Source organism: Scyliorhinus torazame, chromosome 11 (assembly GCF_047496885.1).
Source record: "Scyliorhinus torazame isolate Kashiwa2021f chromosome 11, sScyTor2.1, whole genome shotgun sequence".
NCBI classification, from domain to species: domain Eukaryota; kingdom Metazoa; phylum Chordata; class Chondrichthyes; order Carcharhiniformes; family Scyliorhinidae; genus Scyliorhinus; species Scyliorhinus torazame.
The window spans coordinates 91,030,137-91,049,655 of record NC_092717.1 but is presented as its reverse complement, the minus strand read 5'-3'; the positions used below and the strand labels follow the sequence as shown (position 1 = coordinate 91,049,655).

The 19,519-nt window shown below is 50.4% G+C and overlaps 1 protein-coding gene across 20 annotated transcripts in view; it reads right to left on the bottom strand.

Moving 5' to 3' along the window:
- The window catches only part of LOC140385374 (band 4.1-like protein 3), a 322,225-nt gene that overhangs the window by 38,900 nt on the left and 263,806 nt on the right, over window positions 1–19,519 (bottom strand). For 16 of the 20 annotated variants that reach the window (XM_072467470.1, XM_072467472.1, XM_072467467.1 and 13 more), the window contains 2 exons: window positions 15,533–15,949; window positions 8,577–8,705 (listed from right to left, as the gene is read on the bottom strand). In XM_072467470.1, the coding sequence (XP_072323571.1) occupies window positions 8,577–8,705; window positions 15,533–15,949 (546 nt within the window). The remainder of the gene's footprint in view (window positions 1–8,576; window positions 8,706–15,532; window positions 15,950–19,519) is intronic. The other 4 variants (XM_072467476.1, XM_072467474.1, XM_072467482.1 and 1 more) reach the window with 2 other exon arrangements.

Genomic DNA, 19,519 nt, shown 5'->3' with positions numbered 1-19,519 from the left:
TTCTGAGAGAGCGGAAGCAGCGAGGTTTCAGTGAGAGAGCGGAAGCAGCGAGCTTTTAGCGAGAGTGGAAGTAGCGAGGTTTCAGTGAGGGGTAGGCAGTGAGGTTTTAGTGAGAGCGGAAGCAGCGAGGTTTCAGTGAGGGGGGAAGCAGCGAGGTTTAAGTGAGAACGGAAGCAGCGAGGTTTCAGAGAGAGCAGAAGCAGCGAGGTTTCAGTGAGAACGGAAGCAGCGAGGTTTCAGTGAGCGAACGGAAGCAGCGAGGTTTCAGAGAGAGCGGCAGCAGCGAGGTTTCAGTGAGAACGGAAGCAGCGAGGTTTCAGCGAGAGCGGAAGCAGCGAGGTTTTAGTGAGAGAGCGGAAGCAGCGAGGTTTTAGTGAGAGAGCGGAAGCAGCGAGGTTTCAGCGAGAACGGAAGCAGCGAGGTTTCAGTGAGGGGGAAGCAGCGAGGTTTCAGTGAGAGCGGAAGCAGTGAGGTTTCAGCGAGAGCGGAAGCAGCAAGGTTTCAGTGAGAGAGCGGAAGCAGCGAGGATTCAGCGGGAGCGGAAGCAGCGAGGTTTCAGTGAGAGAGCGGAAGCTGCGAAGTTTCAGTGAGAGAGCGGAAGCAGCGAGGTTTCAGCGAGAGCGGAAGCAGCGAGGTTTCAGTGAGTACGGAAGCAGCGAGGTTTCAGTGAGAGAGCGGAAGCAGCGAGGTTTCAGTGAGAGAGCGGAAGCAGCGAGGTTTCAGTGAGGGGGAAGTAGCGAGGTTTCAGTGAGAGAGGAAGCAGTGAGGTTTCAGAGAGAGCGGAAGCAGTGAGGTTTCAGAGAGAGCGGAAGCAGCGAGGTTTTAGTGAGAGCGGAAGCAGCGGGGTTTCAGAGAGAGCGGAAGCAGCGAGGTTTCAGAGAGAGTGGAAGCAGCGAGGTTTCAGAGAGAGCGGAAGCAGCGAGGTTTCAGTGAGAGCGGAAGCAGCGGGGTTTCAGTGAGAGAGGAAGCAGTGAGGTTTCAGAGAGAGCGGAAGCAGCGAGGTTTCAGAGAGAGCGGAAGCAGCGAGGTTTCAGTGAGAGCGGAAGCAGCGAGGTTTCAGCGAGGGGGAAGCAGCGAGGTTTCAGTGAGAGCGGAAGCAGCGAGGTTTCAGTGAAGGGGGAAGCAGCGAGGTTTCAGTGAGAACGGAAGCAGCGAGGTTCCAGTGAGAACGGAAGCAGCGAGGTTTCAGAGAGAGCAGAAGCAGCGAGGTTTCAGTGATAACGGAAGCAGCGAGGTTTCAGTGAGCGAGCGGAAGCAGCGAGGTTTCAGAGAGAGCGGCAGCAGCGAGGTTTCAGTGAGAACGGAAGCAGCGAGGTTTCAGCGAGAGCGGAAGGAGCGAGGTTTTAGTGAGAGAGCGGAAGCAGCGAGGTTTCAGCGAGAACGGAAGCAGCGAGGTTTCAGTGAGGGGGAAGCAGCGAGGTTTCAGTGAGAGCGGAAGCAGCGAGGTTTCAGTGAGAGAGTGGAAGCAGCGAGGTTTCAGAGAGAGTGGAAGCAGTGAGGTTTCAGTGAGAGCAGAAGCAGCGAGGTTTCAGTGAGAGAGCGGAAGCAGCGAGGTTTCTGTGAGGGGGAAGCAGCGAGGTTTCAGCGAGAGCGGAAGCAGCGAGGTTTCAGTGAGAGAGCGGAAGCAGCGAGGTTTCAGTGAGAGAGCGGAAGCAGCGAGGTTTCAGTGAGAGAGCGGAAGCAGCGAGGTTTCAGTGAGGGGGAAGCAGCGAGGTTTCAGCGAGGGGGAAGCAGGGAGGTTTCAGTGAGAGCGGAAGCAGCGAGGTTTCAGCGAGAGTGGAAGCAGCGAGGTTTCAGCGGGAGCGGAAGCAGCGAGGTTTCAGTGAGAGAGCGGAAGCAGCGAGGTTTCAGCGAGAGTGGAAGCAGCGAGGTTTCAGTGAGAGCGGAAGCAGTGAGGTTTCAGAGAGAGCGGAAGCAGCGAGGTTTCAGAGAGAGTGGAAGCAGCGAGGTTTCAGTGAGAGCGGAAGCAGCGAGGTTTCAGTGAGAGAGCGGAAGCACCGAGGTTTCAGTGAGAGAGCGGAAGCAGCGAGGTTTCAGTGAGAGCGGAAGCAGTGAGGTTTCAGAGAGAGTGGAAGCAGCGAGGTTTCAGTGAGAGAGCGGAAGCAGCGAGGCTTCAGTCAGAGCGGAAGCAGCGAGGTTTCAGTGAGAGAGCGGAAGCAGCGAGGTTTCAGTGAGAGAGCGGAAGCAGCGGGGTTTCAGTGAGAGAGGAAGCAGTGAGGTTTCAGAGAGAGCGGAAGCAGCGAGGTTTCAGTGAGAGCGGAAGCAGCGAGGTTTCAGCGAGGGGGAAGCAGCGAGGTTTCAGTGAGAGCGGAAGCAGCGAGGTTTCAGTGAAGGGGGAAGCAGCGAGGTTTCAGTGAGAACGGAAGCAGCGAGGTTCCAGTGAGAACGGAAGCAGCGAGGTTTCAGAGAGAGCAGAAGCAGCGAGGTTTCTGAGAGAGCGGAAGCAGCGAGGTTTCAGTGAGAGAGCGGAAGCAGCGAGGTTTTAGCGAGAGTGGAAGTAGCGAGGTTTCAGTGAGGGGTAGGCAGTGAGGTTTTAGTGAGAGCGGAAGCAGCGAGGTTTCAGTGAGGGGGGAAGCAGCGAGGTTTAAGTGAGAACGGAAGCAGCGAGGTTTCAGAGAGAGCAGAAGCAGCGAGGTTTCAGAGAGAGCAGAAGCAGCGAGGTTTCAGTGAGAACGGAAACAGCGAGGTTTCAGTGAGCGAACGGAAGCAGCGAGGTTTCAGAGAGAGCGGCAGCAGCGAGGTTTCAGTGAGAACGGAAGCAGCGAGGTTTCAGCGAGAGCGGAAGCAGCGAGGTTTTAGTGAGAGAGCGGAAGCAGCGAGGTTTCAGCGAGAACGGAAGCAGCGAGGTTTCAGTGAGGGGGAAGCAGCGAGGTTTCAGTGAGAGCGGAAGCAGTGAGGTTTCAGCGAGAGCGGAAGCAGCAAGGTTTCAGTGAGAGAGCGGAAGCAGCGAGGATTCAGCGGGAGCGGAAGCAGCGAGGTTTCAGTGAGAGAGCGGAAGCTGCGAGGTTTCAGTGAGAGAGCGGAAGCAGCGAGGTTTCAGCGAGAGCGGAAGCAGCGAGGTTTCAGTGAGTACGGAAGCAGCGAGGTTTCAGTGAGAGAGCGGAAGCAGCGTGGTTTCAGTGAGGGGGAAGTAGCGAGGTTTCAGTGAGAGAGGAAGCAGTGAGGTTTCAGAGAGAGCGGAAGCAGCGAGGTTTCAGAGAGAGCGGAAGCAGCGAGGTTTTAGTGAGAGCGGAAGCAGCGAGGTTTCAGTGAGTACGGAAGCAGCGAGGTTTCAGTGAGAGAGCGGAAGCAGCGAGGTTTCAGTGAGAGCGGAAGCAGCGGGGTTTCAGTGAGAGAGGAAGCAGTGAGGTTTCAGAGAGAGCGGAAGCAGCGAGGTTTCAGAGAGAGCGGAAGCAGCGAGGTTTCAGTGAGAGCGGAAGCAGCGAGGTTTCAGCGAGGGGGAAGCAGCGAGGTTTCAGTGAGAGCGGAAGCAGCGAGGTTTCAGTGAAGGGGGAAGCAGCGAGGTTTCAGAGAGAGCAGAAGCAGCGAGGTTTCAGTGAGAACGGAAGCAGCGAGGTTTCAGTGAGCGAGCGGAAGCAGCGAGGTTTCAGAGAGAGCGGCAGCAGCGAGGTTTCAGTGAGAACGGAAGCAGCGAGGTTCCAGTGAGAACGGAAGCAGCGAGGTTTCAGAGAGAGCAGAAGCAGCGAGGTTTCAGTGAGAACGGAAGCAGCGAGGTTTCAGTGAGCGAGCGGAAGCAGCGAGGTTTCAGAGAGAGCGGCAGCAGCGAGGTTTCAGTGAGAACGGAAGCAGCGAGGTTTCAGCGAGAGCGGAAGGAGCGAGGTTTTAGTGAGAGAGCGGAAGCAGCGAGGTTTCAGCGAGAACGGAAGCAGCGAGGTTTCAGTGAGAGCGGAAGCAGCGAGGTTTCAGTGAGAGAGTGGAAGCAGCGAGGTTTCAGAGAGAGTGGAAGCAGTGAGGTTTCAGTGAGAGCAGAAGCAGCGAGGTTTCAGTGAGAGAGCGGAAGCAGCGAGGTTTCTGTGAGGGGGAAGCAGCGAGGTTTCAGCGAGAGCGGAAGCAGCGAGGTTTCAGTGAGAGAGCGGAAGCAGCGAGGTTTCAGTGAGAGAGCGGAAGCAGCGAGGTTTCAGTGAGAGAGCGGAAGCAGCGAGGTTTCAGTGAGGGGGAAGCAGCGAGGTTTCAGCGAGGGGGAAGCAGGGAGGTTTCAGTGAGAGCGGAAGCAGCGAGGTTTCAGCGAGAGTGGAAGCAGCGAGGTTTCAGCGGGAGCGGAAGCAGCGAGGTTTCAGTGAGAGAGCGGAAGCAGCGAGGTTTCAGCGAGAGTGGAAGCAGCGAGGTTTCAGTGAGAGCGGAAGCAGTGAGGTTTCAGAGAGAGCGGAAGCAGCGAGGTTTCAGAGAGAGTGGAAGCAGCGAGGTTTCAGTGAGAGCGGAAGCAGCGAGGTTTCTGAGAGAGCGGAAGCAGTGAGGTTTCAGCGAGAGTGGAAGCAGCGAGGTTTCAGCGGGAGCGGAAGCAGCGAGGTTTCAGTGAGAGAGCGGAAGCAGCGAGGTTTCAGCGAGAGTGGAAGCAGCGAGGTTTCAGTGAGAGCGGAAGCAGTGAGGTTTCAGAGAGAGCGGAAGCAGCGAGGTTTCAGAGAGAGTGGAAGCAGCGAGGTTTCAGTGAGAGCGGAAGCAGCGAGGTTTCTGAGAGAGCGGAAGCAGCGAGGTTTCAGTGAGAGCGGAAGCAGCGAGGTTTCAGAGAGAGAGCGGAAGCAGCGAGGTTTCAGTGAGAGCGGAAGCAGCGACGTTTCAGTGAGAGCGGAAGCAGTGAGGTTTCAGAGAGAGTGGAAGCAGCGAGGTTTCAGTGAGAGAGCGGAAGCAGCGAGGCTTCAGTCCGAGCGGAAGCAGCGAGGTTTCAGTGAGAGAGCGGAAGCAGCGAGGTTTCAGTGAGAGAGCGGAAGCAGCGAGGTTTCAGTGAGAGAGCGAAAGCAGCGAGGTTTAAGTGAGAGCGGAAGCAGCGAGGTTTCAGTGAGAGCGGAAGCAGTGAGGTTTCAGAGAGAGTCGAAGCAGCGAGGTTTCAGCGAGAGAGCGGAAGCAGCGAGGCTTCAGTCAGAGCGGAAGCAGCGAGGTTTCAGTGAAGGGGAAGCAGCGAGGTTTCAGTGAGAGAGCGGAAGCAGCGAGGTTTCAGTGAGAGCGGAAGCAGCGAGGTTTCAGTGAGAGAGCGGAAGCAGTGCGGTTTCAGTGAGGGGGAAGTAGCGAGGTTTCAGCGAGAGCGGAAGCAGCTAGGTTTCAGTGAGAGAGCGGAAGCAGCGAGGTTTCAGCGAGAGTGGAAGCAGCGATGTTTCAGCGAGAGTGGAATCAGCGAGGTTTCAGTGAGAGCGGATGCAGTGAGGTTTCAGTGAGAGCGGAAGCAGTGAGGTTTCAGTGAGAGCGGAAGCAGCTAGGTTTCAGTGAGAGCTGACGCAGTGAGGTTTCAGTGAGAGCGGAAGCAGCGAGGTTTCAGTGAGAGCGGAAGCAGCGAGGTTTCAGTAAGAGCGGACGCAGTGAGGTTTCAGTGAGAGCGGAAGCAGCTATGTTTCAGTGAGAGCTGACGCAGTGAGGTTTCAGTGAGAGCGGAAGCAGCGAGGTTTCAGTGAGAGCGGAGCAGCGAGGTTTCAGTGAGAGCGGAAGCAGCGAGGTTTCAGTGAGAGAGCGGAAGCAGCGAGGTTTCAGTGAGAGAGCGGAAGCAGCGAGGTTTCAGTGAGAGCGGAAGCAGCGAGGTTTCAGTGAGAGCGGAAGCAGTGAGGTTTCAGAGAGAGTGGAAGCAGCGAGGTTTCAGCGAGAGAGCGGAAGCAGCGAGGCTCCAGTCAGAGCGGAAGCAGCGAGGTTTCAGTGAAGGGGAAGCAGCGAGGTTTCAGTGAGAGAGCGGAAGCAGCGAGGTTTCAGTGAGAGCGGAAGCAGCGAGGTTTCAGTGAGAGAGCGGAAGCAGCGAGGTTTCAGTGAGAGAGCGGAAGCAGCGAGGTTTCAGTGAGAGAGCGGAAGCAGCGAGGTTTCAGTGAGAGAGCAGAAGCAGCGAGGTTTAAGTGAGAGCGGAAGCAGCGAGGTTTCAGTGAGAGCGGAAGCAGTGAGGTTTCAGAGAGAGTGGAAGCAGCGAGGTTTCAGCGAGAGAGCGGAAGCAGCGAGGCTTCAGTCAGAGCAGAAGCAGCGAGGTTTCAGTGAAGGGGAAGCAGCGAGGTTTCAGTGAGAGAGCGGAAGCAGCGAGGTTTCAGTGAGAGCGGAAGCAGCGAGGATTCAGTGAGAGAGCAGAAGCAGCGAGGTTTCAGCGAGAGAGCGGAAGCAGCGAGGTTTCAGCGAGAGAGCGGAAGCAGCGAGGTTTCAGAGAGAGCGCCAGCAGCGAGGTTTCAGTGAGGGGGGAAGTAGCGAGGTTTCAGCGAGAGCGGAAGCAGCTATGTTTCAGTGAGAGAGCGGAAGCAGCGAGGTTTCAGCGAGAGTGGAAGCAGCGATGTTTCAGCGAGAGTGGAAGCAGCGAGGTTTCAGTGAGAGCGGATGCAGTGAGGTTTCAGTGAGAGCGGAAGCAGTGAGATTTCAGTGAGAGCGGAAGCAGCTAGGTTTCAGTGAGAGCTGACGCAGTGAGGTTTCAGTGAGAGCGGAAGCAGCTAGGTTTCAGTGAGAGCTGACGCAGTGAGGTTTCAGTGAGAGCGGAAGCAGCGAGGTTTCAGTGAGAGCAGACGCAGTGAGGTCTCAGTGAGAGCGGAAGCAGTGAGATTTCAGTGAGAGTGGAAGCAGCGAGGTTTCAGTAAGAGCGGACGCAGTGAGGTTTCAGTGAGAGCGGAAGCAGCTAGGTTTCAGTGAGAGCTGACGCAGTGAGGTTTTAGTGAGAGCGGAGCAGCGAGGTTTCAGTGAGAGCGGACGCAGTGAGGTTTCAGTAAGAGCGGACGCAGTGAGGTTTCAGTGAGAGCGGAAGCAGCTAGGTTTCAGTGAGAGCTGACGCAGTGAGGTTTCAGTGAGAGCGGAAGCAGCGAGGTTTCAGTGAGAGTGTGGCTATCAAGAGAGATTTCAGAGAGAGCAGGGTCACTGCTGCCTTTATCCAGGCTGTAGGTTCACAGCCACATTTAGAAACAAAAGTCAAGGGGCAGAATTCTCCCCCCCACTCTGGGTGGGAGAATCGCCGGGGCCCCGCACGTGTCCCGCAACACCGCCCTGATGCCCTCACGCGATTCTCTCCCCCCCCCCCCACCCCAAAACGGCACGCCGAGAATCACAGCTGGCCGTTGGGAGAATCGCTGCTCGCCGTTTGCAACGGGCAAGCGCCGATTCTCCGGCCCGATGGGCCGAGCGGCCTGCCCAATACGATGGGTTCCCGCCGGCGCCGTCCACACCTGGTCGCTGCCAGCGGGAACAGCGCAGGAATGCTGGGGAGGGGGGGTCCTGCACCGGGGGGGCGGGGGGCCCTCAAATTGGGTCTGGCACGTGATCGCGATCGGTGGCTGGCCTCTCTGAAGGAGGACCTCCTTTCCTCCGCCGCTCCGCAAGATCCATCCGACATCTTCGTGCGGGGCGGCCTCGGGGAGGACGGCAACCACTCATGCGCAGGTGACGTCATTTACGCGGCGCCGCTTTTACACAGCGCCAAGGCCCAGCTGGGAGCGGGCTCTGACGCCGGCGTGAAACACTCCGGTTTTCACTCCGCCGTCGGCACTTAGACTCCCGATGGGAGAATTGGGCCCAAGGTGTGACAACACAGGAAACCAGCTGAGCGATTGGCTGGTGAATATTTTTTTTTTATTCGTTCATGGGACTGGGCGTCGCTGCTTGTGCCAGCATTTATTGCACATCCCTAATTGCCCTTGAGGGAGTCAACCACATTGCTCCGGGCCTGGAGTCACACATCGGCCAGACTAGGTAAGGATGGCAGATTTCTTTCCCTAAAGAACATTAGTGAACCAGGGCTTTTCTAACAATCAACAAGGGTCATTCAACTTTTTAATTCCAAATATTTTATTGAGTTTAAATTCCATCACCTGCTCTGGTGGGATTCGAACCCAGGTCCCCAGATTATTATCCTGGGTCTCTGGATTTCAATAACGACACTACCACTATGCCCCCGTCTCCCCTCATTTTCTATATCTTATCAAAACTAGGGAATTTCAAGATGTAGACCTTTAATTTAAATGACAAGAATGTAAGCAGAGGCAGAACGAGAGGAATTCATTAAAATTTAATCAGAATTTTTTTTTTTTGTGTTGTACTTATAATTAAATAAACGCTCTTCTCCAGAGAACAGTGGAGGCTGGGAAGATGCATCAGTCAGATCTTTCTTTCTTTTATTTGTTCATGGGGTGCAAGCTACTCGAGAAGATGATGCGCAGCCTTCTTGAACCACTGCCGTCCCATGTGTTGTAGGAACACCCACAGGGATGTTAGAAAGGGAATTCGAGAATTTTTACCCAGCGACAGTGGAGGACCCTGGTATAGTTCAGCCATGATCTTATCTAATGGCAGAGCAGGGATTTAGAGGGGCTGTATGGCCTACTCCTGCTAATTCTTATGTTTGTATGTAACTGCATAAGCATTGAATTGTCATTACATAAACAGATCTAGTGCTGGCCACACAGATTAGCAAAATCTGTTACCTTTGCTGATTCATAGGTGATCGTTTTAGTCTCGGTGTGAACCACAGGTACATCCTTGGTGCAGATTTCCTTCCCATCCTCCTGACACACACTGCCAAAGCTGACCGTTTCTGTTTTCACAACAGGTGGCTAAAAGGAAAAGGACAAACAAATCCTCAAGTGTGAGCAAACCTAATGACATTCGGCATTCCCGGCATTCAGCAACTGATGCTTTTTCATTATCATACATGTCATATCAGTTTTAAGATAATTTTTTCAGGATTTCCCTTCCTCTTTTGGTAGAGTCTAGGAATGTTCTGTGTAAGTAATCTTATTCAAAGCTGACAAGCCAGATGCCCCAAAATTTCCATGGTGTCTTTTACATGTGATGTTGGGTGCTGGAGTCCATATATAAACATAATTATTTCCAAGAACATGATGCTTCAAACAGATTATTGACACATTTCCGGATCTATTCTGCTTTAATATGTCCCTACATGTCTAACTATTTATGCTTAGGAATTCAGGAAATCTGTGCATTTGCTGTTGGCTACACTCCTATAGCAAAAGCTAAATAGAAAAAAGTACTGTAGCTTTCTATATTGGGCTCTGGCCGGGATTCAGAATTTCAACTGTGAGCAAAGACTGGAAATATGATGGCCTGGATTTTGTGGCAGTAACGATGGAAAAACTGTCAAAGTTTCTCATCAGTCCTCTGAAACTGAAAGTCATTTCTGGAGCCAACACTTGTATAATTAAATACAGAAATCTAGAAATTTCTGTGTCTCTATTCTTCTCCCGAGGGTGTGCCATCTTGCAGAAGTCGGTGTCGGCTTCAATCGAGTAGAAATCACTGACTTGATAAGAATTTCCATTTTTTGTAATGTATTATCGTTGACATTTCAGCTTCTAAGTAAAAAGTGAAGGATAATCAGTGCATTTTACTTTCTGATTTGCTATTATCATAGAATCCCTACAGTGCAGAAGGCCATTCAGCCCATTGAGTCAGAACTGACCCGCCTAAAGAACACTCTACCCAGGGCTACTCCCCCACAACCCCACCCAACCACTGGACACGAAGAGGAAATTTAGCATGGCCAATCTACCTAGCCTGCACATCTTCGGACTGTGGGAGGAAACCAGAGCACCCGGAGGAAACCCAAGCAGAAAAGGGGAGAACGTGCAAACTCCACACAAATAGTCACCCAAGGTTGGAACTGAACACGGATCCCTGGCCCTGTAAGGCAGCAGTGCCAAACACTGTACCATCCTATTAGCATCTGCTATTTCATACAATGACCAGTAGGAATCCTACTCACTTGAAGATGTTCAACAGCAAGTTAGGCTGCTGTTAATCTTTGTTCAGAAGTTATTTGAGAAATAACTACAAAAGCTATGCTTCTCAGACAATCGTAGAGATTTATTGATACTTTCAAACCAAAAACCTGACTTTTTCTTATTTACTTTGAAAAGGAAAGCTTTTTATCCCCTTCGGTTACGTTCTGCGGAATGAAAACTTCATTTAGAAACATAGAAGATAGGAGCTGGAGTAGGGCATTTGGGCCTGCGAGCCTGCTCTGCTATTCATTATGATCATCAAACTCAGTAACCTGTTCCAGCCTCTACTCCGCCCCCCCCCCCCATTTCCTTTGATCCCTCTAGCCCCAAGAACAATATCGAACTCCTTCTTGAAAACATACACCGTTTTGGCTTCAACTGCTTTCTGCGGTAGTGAATTCCACAGGCTCATCACTCAGTGAAAGATTTCTCCTCATCTCAGTCCTAAATGGTTTACCCCGTATCCTTAGATTATGACCTCTGGCTCTGGACTCCCCCGCCATCGGGAACATCCGTCATGCATCTACCTTGTCTAGTCCTGTTAGAATTTTGTCGGCTTCTATGAGATCCCCCCGATTCTTCTAAACTCTAGCGAATATAATCCTAGCCAATTCAATCTCTCCTCATATATCACTCCCACCATCCAAGGAATCAGTCTGGTAAACGTGCGCTGTACCCCCTCTATAGCAAGAACATTCTTCCTCAGAAAAGGAGACCAAAATTGCACACAATATTCCAGGTGTGGTATCACCAACACTCTGTATTATTTCAGCAAGACATTCTTGCTCCTGTACTCAAAACCTCTCGCAATGAAGGCCAGAATACCATTTGCCTTCTTTACCGCCAGCTGCACCTGCATGCTTACCTCCAGGGACTGGTGTAGGAGGACATCCAGATCTCATTGCACATTCCCTCTCTCAATCTATAGCCAATCTGCCAATAATCCACCTTCTTGTTTTTGCTACCAAATTGGATAACCTCAAATTTACCCTCAATATAATGCATCTGCCATGCATTTGCCCACTCAGCTTGTCCAAAATACACCAAAGCATCTCTGCATCCACCTCACAGCTCACCCTCCCACCCAGCTTTATGTAATTTGCAAATTAGGAGATATTACATTAAGTTCCCTCATTAATATATATTGCTAATATTGGGGTCCTAGCACCGATCCCTGCGGTACCCCACTAGTTACTGCCTACCATTTGGAAAAAGATCCGTTTATTCCTACTCTTTGTTTCCTGACTGCCAACCAGTTTTCTATCCATCTCAATACACTACCCCCAATCACATGCACTTTAATTTTACACACTAATCTTTTATGTGGAACTTTGTCAAAAGCCTTCTGGAAGTCTAAATAAACCACAACCAGTGGCTCCCCCTCGTCAACTCTACTAGTTATATTCTCAAAAAACTCCTGTAGATTTGTTAGGTATGATTTTGTCTTTGTAAATCCATGCTGACTCTGTCAGCTCCTGCCATTGTTTTCCAAGTGCCTGGCTATTAAGTCTTTTGTAATGGACTGTAGCATTTTCCCCACTACTGACTTCAGGTTGACGGTCTATAATTCCATTTTCTCTTTACTTTTCTTTTTAAATATTAGGGCTACATTAGCTACCTTCCAATCTGTAGGAACTGTTCCAGAGTTTCTAGAATCTTGGAAGAAGGCCACCAATGCATCCATTATTTCTAGGGGCACTTCCTTAAGTACCTTGGGATGTAGATTATCAGGTCCATGGGATTTATCGGCCTCCAATCCTATCAATTTTCTCCAACACTATTTCCATAATAATACTAATTTCCTTCAATTGCTCCCTCTCACGAAATCCCCAACATTTCCATTACGTTATTTGTGTCCCCATTTGTGAAGACAGAACTAAAGTACGTATTTAGTTGGTCAGCCATTCTTTGTTCCCCATTATAATTTCCCCTGTTTCTGACTGTGAAGGACCAACATTTGTCTTCACTAATCTTTTTCTCTTCACTTCTCAATAGAAGCTTTTAAAGTCAGTTTTTATGTTCCCTGCAAGCTTACTTTCATATTCTATTCTCCCATCCTTAGTCAAACACTTTGTCCTCCTTTGCTGAATTGTAAACTGCTCCCAATCCTCGGGCGAAATTCTCCCCCAACGGCGCGATGTCCGCTGACTGGCGCCAAAAACGGCGCCAATCAGACGGGCATCGCGCCGGCCTAGCCCCAACATTGAGGGGCTAGGCAGACGCCCGGAGGGATTTCCGCCCCACCAGCTGGCGGAAATGACGTTTGTTGCCCCGCCAGCTGGCGCGGAAATGCGGCGCTTGCGTGGGAGCGTCAGCGGCCGCTGACAGTTTCCCGGCGCATGCACGGGAGCGTCAGCGGGCGCCGGCAGTTTCCCGCGCATGCGCAGTGGGGAGAGTCTCTTCCGCCTCCGCCATGGTGGAGGCCGTGGCGGAGGCGGAAGGGAAAGAGTGCCCCCACGGCACAGGCCCGCCCGCGGATCGGTGGGCCCCGATCGCAGGCCAGGCCACCGTGGGGGCACCCCCCGGGGTCAGATTGCCCCGCGCCCCCCACAGGACCCCGGAGCCCGCCCACGCCGCCTGGTCCCGCCAGTAAATACCAGGGGCAAAATTCTCATACCCGCCCCGCCACATTTCTGCCCCGACCGGCCGGCGGGAGTCTCCGTAACACCGGCCGGTCAATGGGGTTTCCCATTGTGGGGCAGCCCCACGCCGTCGCGAAACCCCCAGGCGCCGGCAAAACGGAGACTCCCGCCGGCGGAGAATGACGCCCCAGGTTTGATTTACGCCGGCGGGACAGGCAATTTCTGGGCGGGACTTCGGCCCATCCGGGCCGGAGAATCCAGCGGGGGGTCCCGCCAACCGGCGCGGCCGGATTCCCGTCCCCGCCCAATCTCCGTTACCGGAGACTTCGGCGGAGGCGGGATTCACGGCGGCCAACGGCCATTCTCCGACCCGCTGGGGGGGGTCGGAGAATGACGCCCCTCAAGTCTACTGCTTTTTCTGGCCAATTTATATGCCTTTTTTAAAACATTATAAATATATACAAAAACACAATTATAAAGACTAGCATTTGTCAAAACAATGAGAGCTTGTTTCGCCCAAGTGACCACAAGTGCTAAAACAAGGACCAGGCAGCTTCTATCTGCATTTATTCTAATGTTCTGCAAATAACATTCAATGTATAACTGGATGACATAACTGGATAATTACCTTTTCTCTCATCAGTCCTCTCCTAAGACCATATCATAAGAAACAGGAACAGGAATAGTTAGGTTTCCTGCTGCAGTGAATGGAGATTTGGCTGACCGCCAAATTCTCTGTTCTCACTGGCAGCGGTAGCGAGGCAAACTCACAACAGAGAATCCCGCCAGAGGTTTAACTGGGTTTTCAAATGGAGTACTTAGTCGTAATTATTGAACAATCTCTCTGGCTTGAAAACCTCATTATAAAATGTAAAATTTATCCTTGGAACGGTAGCACTGTTGCTTCACAGCGTTAGGGACCTGGGTTTGATTCCCGGCTTGGGTCACTTGCGGAGCCTGCACATTCTCCCCATGTCTGCGAGGGTTTCCTCCGGGCACTCCGGTTTCTTCCCACAAGTCCTCGAAGACGTGTTTGTCAGGTGAACTGGACATTCTGAATTTTCTCTCAATGTACCTGGACAGGCGCCGGAGTGTGGCACCTAGGGGATTTTCATATTAACTTCATTGCAGTGTTAATGCTACTTGTGACACTAATAAAGATTATGATGATAAAATTCTCATAGAAGTTTAAAATAATAAAACTATTTTTAAAGTTTATTTTCTATCTAAATCTCATGTGCATGTCCCAAGCTTTATTTTGCTCATTGTAAGGTCATCAGTGAGTGAATGAGAACCAATGCTGTCTACTTCTTGCTTTGTTCTCTGAAAATTCATTGATGTGCATTGCTACCTAACCAACTTAATGCCATAATTGTTACTGGAAACTGAAGGTTCCCTCTAGTTGAGAAAGATGAAAGCCACACCACAAGACTGGTACAAGAGGTCAGTGAGTGCTGGCATTTCACCAGGGACCACAAAATCCAGACCATTCTTTTCCTAGTACAATCTATTTGTCAAATTTATGTTAAAAACCTTGGGCGGGTCGGAGAATCGGCGGGGGCTGGCGTGAATCCCGCCTCCGCCGGTTGCCCAATTCTCTGGCACCGGATATTCTGCAGGGGCGGGAATCGCGCCGCGCCGGTTGGCGGGCCCCGCGATTCTCCGGCCCGGATGGGCCGAAGTCCCGCTGCTAGAATGCCTGTCCCGCCGGCGTAGATTAAACCACCTACCTTACCGGCGGGACAAGGTGGCACGGGCGGGCTCCGGGGTCCTGGGGGGGCGCGGGGCGATCTGGCCCCAGGGGGTGTCCCCACGGTGGCCAGGCCCGCGATCGGGGCCCACTGATCCGCGGGCAGACCTGTGCCGTGGGGGCACTCTTTTCCTTCCGCCTTCGCCACGGTCTCCACCATGGCGGAGGCGGAAGAGACTCCCTCCACAGCGCATGCGCGGGGATGCCGTGAGCGGCTGCTAACGCTCCCGCGCATGTGCCGCCCGGAGATGTCATTTCCGCGCCAACTGGCGGGGCACCAAAGGCCTTTTCCGCCAGCTGGCAGGGCGGAAATCAGTCCGGCGCGGGCCTAGCACCGCAAGGTTAGGGCTCGGCCCCCCAAGATGCGGAGGATTCCGCACCTTTGGGGCGACACTATGCCCGACTGATTTGCGCCGATTTGGGCGCCAGTCGGCGGACATCGCCCCGATACCGGAGAATTTCGCCCCTGATTTCAGAAAGTGGGCCAAAGAAAAAGAGGGAAAAGTAATGTGCAAAAATAAATTGACAAGAGTTTACCCCTCTTTTAGGCAAATCAAAATAATTTTAATCTCTAAAATAATTTTATATTGTTTCAGAAACAGTCATAGTTTTATCAATCCTGACTAAGTTATCAAAAACTTATAATAAAAACGTCATAATTTATGATTTGGAAAAATTTGGTAGACTCCCTTAATTCAGCAACGAACTTAAATATGAGTTAGATGATCCCAGAGGTGCATTGGTCTCAGGCATTTCCAATAATGTGATTTGACTTTGCAAACAGTGACTATAAAATCATATCAAAAATAGAAAGCAGCACATCATCTACAAGTTAGGCTGAAAGCACATCAAGCTTGCAAGAGGCCCTTCATCAAAGCTGCAGCAGAACAAACAGTAGCATTTCAAAATTAGTGCAACGAGATGATGGTGTGCAGACACTAGGGGGTCATTTTAACATAACCCCTCAGAATGAAATGATCAGCCATCCATTTTACACTCTGCCTAAATTATTTTCCACTTTAGTTAAAAGCAGAATTCAGCTCTGATCAGTTTCCAGTCAACCAATTGGGGTTAAAATGATCCCTTAGGTTACTAAATGACAGGGACAAGAGTATCAGATATGCATTAAATGTGCTTCAAATCACTTGACTCAATAGCAATTAATGAAGCCAATCTTCTTTGCAGTCCGCGCATTTCAGATGTTCTGTTTGATTCCCAAAGATTTTTGCAAATGTATGGGGAAACAAATAGATTAAATGTGAATGATTAATGATGACAGTTGGTAAGAGGTGAGGGAAACCAGTTACCTCAAACTGAGGTTTTTCTTCAGATTTATCTGAAGGCTTGCCTATCATTTCAGGCTGTTTCTCCCACCCTTGAGCAGAAGCAGGTACTTCTGCAAATTCAGTGACTGCTTTATCCACTTTGGGACTCGCCATCTCTCTCTTGTCCTCTTTGGTTTCCATGGTCACCAGGCAACTCAGACCCCCTGCATCACCAGATGAGTGAGCTTTGCTCGTCTCTGCTATAGAATCCCACTCAACTCCTGCCAGCTTAGCACATAGAGCAGAAGCATCCTCGCTTGCATGCACATTCATTACATGCTCTTCTTCCATCACCATTGTTTCCTGCATGGCCTTCATCGTCTTCTCCTGTTCATGGGTATCATGTTGCACCACTTTGGAACTTACTTCCCAATTCATTTCAGATTTCATTTCAGATTTCTAAGGGGGAAATAAAAACTCTGCTATGACAATATGTAGTAAAATCTAATTATTTCACTATAGTAGCCAGTAAATGAATGTCTGCATTTTCTTAAATCCTTATATAACCCAACCATATAACTTGAAAAGCACACCTTGAAAAGTATACATTACTCAGAATATCCAAATAATCAGTGGACCCGAGTATTGTAAAACTTTAAAATCCCAGAGCTTAGTGATTGTGATGCGCATTCAGTGTGGGAAGCGTACATTGATTTTGTAAAAAGGCTTTCATCGCTGTGTCCCACCTAAAGCATGCTTTCGGTGCAGAATGCATACAGAAGAAAAATTAATGTAATCACAAAAATGTAGAGGAATTTAGAGCTTTCTCCAATTATTTTCTCCTTTCTGTCAGCAGATTGAAACTGGGCCACTGTAGAATTTTCCACTCAGTTTATGTTACAAAACCCCTTGCTGGCATCAATCATGAAATTGGCGAAGTTTCCAAAGCAGCCATTGATTTGAAGAATGCAACATTTGTGTAAATACAGAACAGACATTGAACCTGTAGTAAGGAATAGAAATCCGCACTGGGAGCATACATAATTCCTGAAAATAATCTCCAAAGGAAGAATTCCAAGTGCCACAGTGCACAATACTAGTAAACTTTTTGGAAAGAGATAAAATAGAAGAAAGCACAATGGCTCTTTAAATTTAAATTTAAAATAAAAAGCTAAATAGCAGAAGCTACATACAATCAAATACCCTGAAATACAATCCACCAACTCTAATAATTTTCTCATCTGCCCTTTGGCTGCAAATTCTGTTGCCTTACTGATTAAGTGTGCATCAAGCTCATAACAGAAATACACAGTGCCATAAGACCATAAGACATAGGAGCGGAAGTAAGGCCATTCGGCCCATCGAGTCCACTCCACCATTCAATCATGGCTGATTTCAACTCCATTTACCCGCGCTCTCTCCATAGCTCTTAATTCCTCGAGAAATCAAGAATTTATCAACTTCTGTCTTAAAGACACTCAACGTCCCAGCCTCCACCGCACTCTGTGGCAATGAATTCCACAGACCCACCACTCTCTGGCTGAAGAAATTTCTCCTCACCTTTGTTCTAAAGTGACTCCCTTTTATCTAAGGCTGTGCCCCCGGGTCCTAGTCTCCCCTGCTAATGGAAACAACTTCCCTACGTCCACCCTATCTAAGCCATTCAGTATCTTGTAAGTTTCTATTAGATCTCCCCTCAACCTCCTAAACTCCAATGAATATAATCCCAGGATCCTCAGACGTTCATCGTATGTTAGCCCTACCATTCCTGGGATCATCCGTGTGAATCTCCGCTGGACCCGCTCCAGTGCCAATGTGTCCTTCCTGAGGTGTGGGGCCCAAAATTGCTCACAGTATTCTAAATGGGGCCTAACTAATGCTTTATAAAGCAATTATACACTTGAAATTTTATCTGACTATCATTCCTGTGGTTATGGCTTTTGACAAAATCTGAAGTTTAATTAATTTGGAGAATATAGGATGTTATTGTGGCAAAGTGGATTTTTATTTTAGGAACTTGTTCTTCCATGAAATAAACCCATTTTGAAGAATATATTACCATTCTCAATACTATTAAAAGTCAACAACTAGGTTATCTTTGAAACCAAATCGAACCGAAATGCGAAGTTGATGACCAGGCCAACATGCATTTCTGAAACAGAAGGTATGACGTTGAAAGTTATACACACGTGCATTGAAATGATAGGCCTATAAGCTATCATAGGAAGCAGTGATGTCAGGGGAAGCACTGGCATAGTGATATTATCAATGGACTAGTAATCTAGCGATCCAGGGTAATGCACTGGGGACCTGGGTTAGAACCCCATCACGGCACATGGTGAAATTTGAATTGAATAAAAATTTGGAATTAAAAGTCTAATGATGACCATGAAGCCATTGTCAATTGTCGTGAAAACCCACCTGGTTCACTAATGTCCTTTAGGGAAGGAAATCTGACATCCTTACCTGGTCTGGCCTACATGTGATTCCAGACCCACAGCAATGTGGTTGACTCTTAAATGACCTCAACTGGCCCAGTCAGTCCAAATCCCATGAACAAATAAAAAAAATAGCCTGTCGAGCCTGTACCAGCTCACGACAAGAGTAACCTTGCTAGTCCTTTCCTCATAGCCCTGCAACTATCTTCTCTTCAGGTGAAATCCAATTTTATTTTGAAAGGCACAACTGAATCTGCCTCCACCACCCTCTCCAGCAGTTCATTTTTTGGGCGTCATTCTCCGACCCCCCGCCGGGTTGGAGAATCGCCGGGGGCTGCCGTGAATCCCGCCCCCGCCAGTTGCCGAAGTCTCTGGCACCGGATATTTGGCGGGGGCGGGAATCGGGCCGCGCCGGTTGGCGGGCCCCCCCGCTCGATTCTCCGGCCCGGATGGGCCGAAGTCCCGCCGATAAATTGCCTGTCCTGCCGGCGTGGATTAAACCATCTTTTGAACGTCGGGACAAGGCGGCGTGGGCGGGCTCCGGGGTCCTGGGGGGGAGCGCGGGGCGATCTGGCCCCGGGGGGTGCTCCCACGGTGGCCTGGCCCGCGATTGGGGCCCATCAATCCGCGGGCGGGCCTGTGCCGTGGGGGCATTCTTTCCCTTCCGCCTCCGCCACGGTCTCCACCATGGCGCAGGCGGAAGAGACTCCCTCCACTGCACATGCGTGGGAAACTGTCAGCGGCCGCTGACGCTCTCGCGCATGCGCCGCCCCAAGATGTCATTTCCGCGCCAGCTGGCGGGGCAACAAAGGCCGTTTCCGCCAGCTGGCGGGGCGGAAATTCCTCTGGCGTCGGCCTAGCCCCTCAATGTTGGGGCTCGGCCCCCAAAGATGCCCGTCTGATTGGCGCCGTTTTGGGCAGCAGTCGGCGGACATCGCGCCGTTTCCGAAGAATTTCGCCCCAGATCTTAAACACTTGAAGCAAAAAAAAGTTCTTCCTTTTGTTATCAGTGGTTCTTTAGCTAACCCCCTTTTATCGGTGACCTTTGGTTTTCTCAGAGCTGCTCATGAGTCACTACCATAGCCTTAACTGCAACAGGGTACTCATTACCACCTTGTTAGGAAAACAGCAGGTAGTTTTAAGGGATTTATATTTATATTGGTTACATTAGAAATAAGGTATAGTATTCAGTGTGTTTAGTTTAATGTTTCTGTACCTGCGAGAGTAAAACCTAGAGTTAGATTCATGCTGGACAAAGTTGTGTGTATGCGTAGGGGTTGGTTAAGTTCCAACGGTGTTTCTATTGTGCTTAGAGGGGGATATGGAGTGAAGAATAAATAAAAGGCATAAGCATGTGGGTGTTGCTTAGCAACTGGGGCCCTTGTAAGGTCGAGACGTTTTAAACTTCTAGTTAGCTAATTTGATTTCATTTCAGTTGAAAATAGATAGTGAGAGAGAAGGCAGCTCTCATACCTCGCTAGAAGCAGTTGATTTGAATTTCTGGATAGGGAACATCTCTCTCAGCTTTGCTTGAAGAAAAGCCATACTATGGAGTATAGTTAAGAAAGCTAGTGCAGAGATCTAAAGAGCA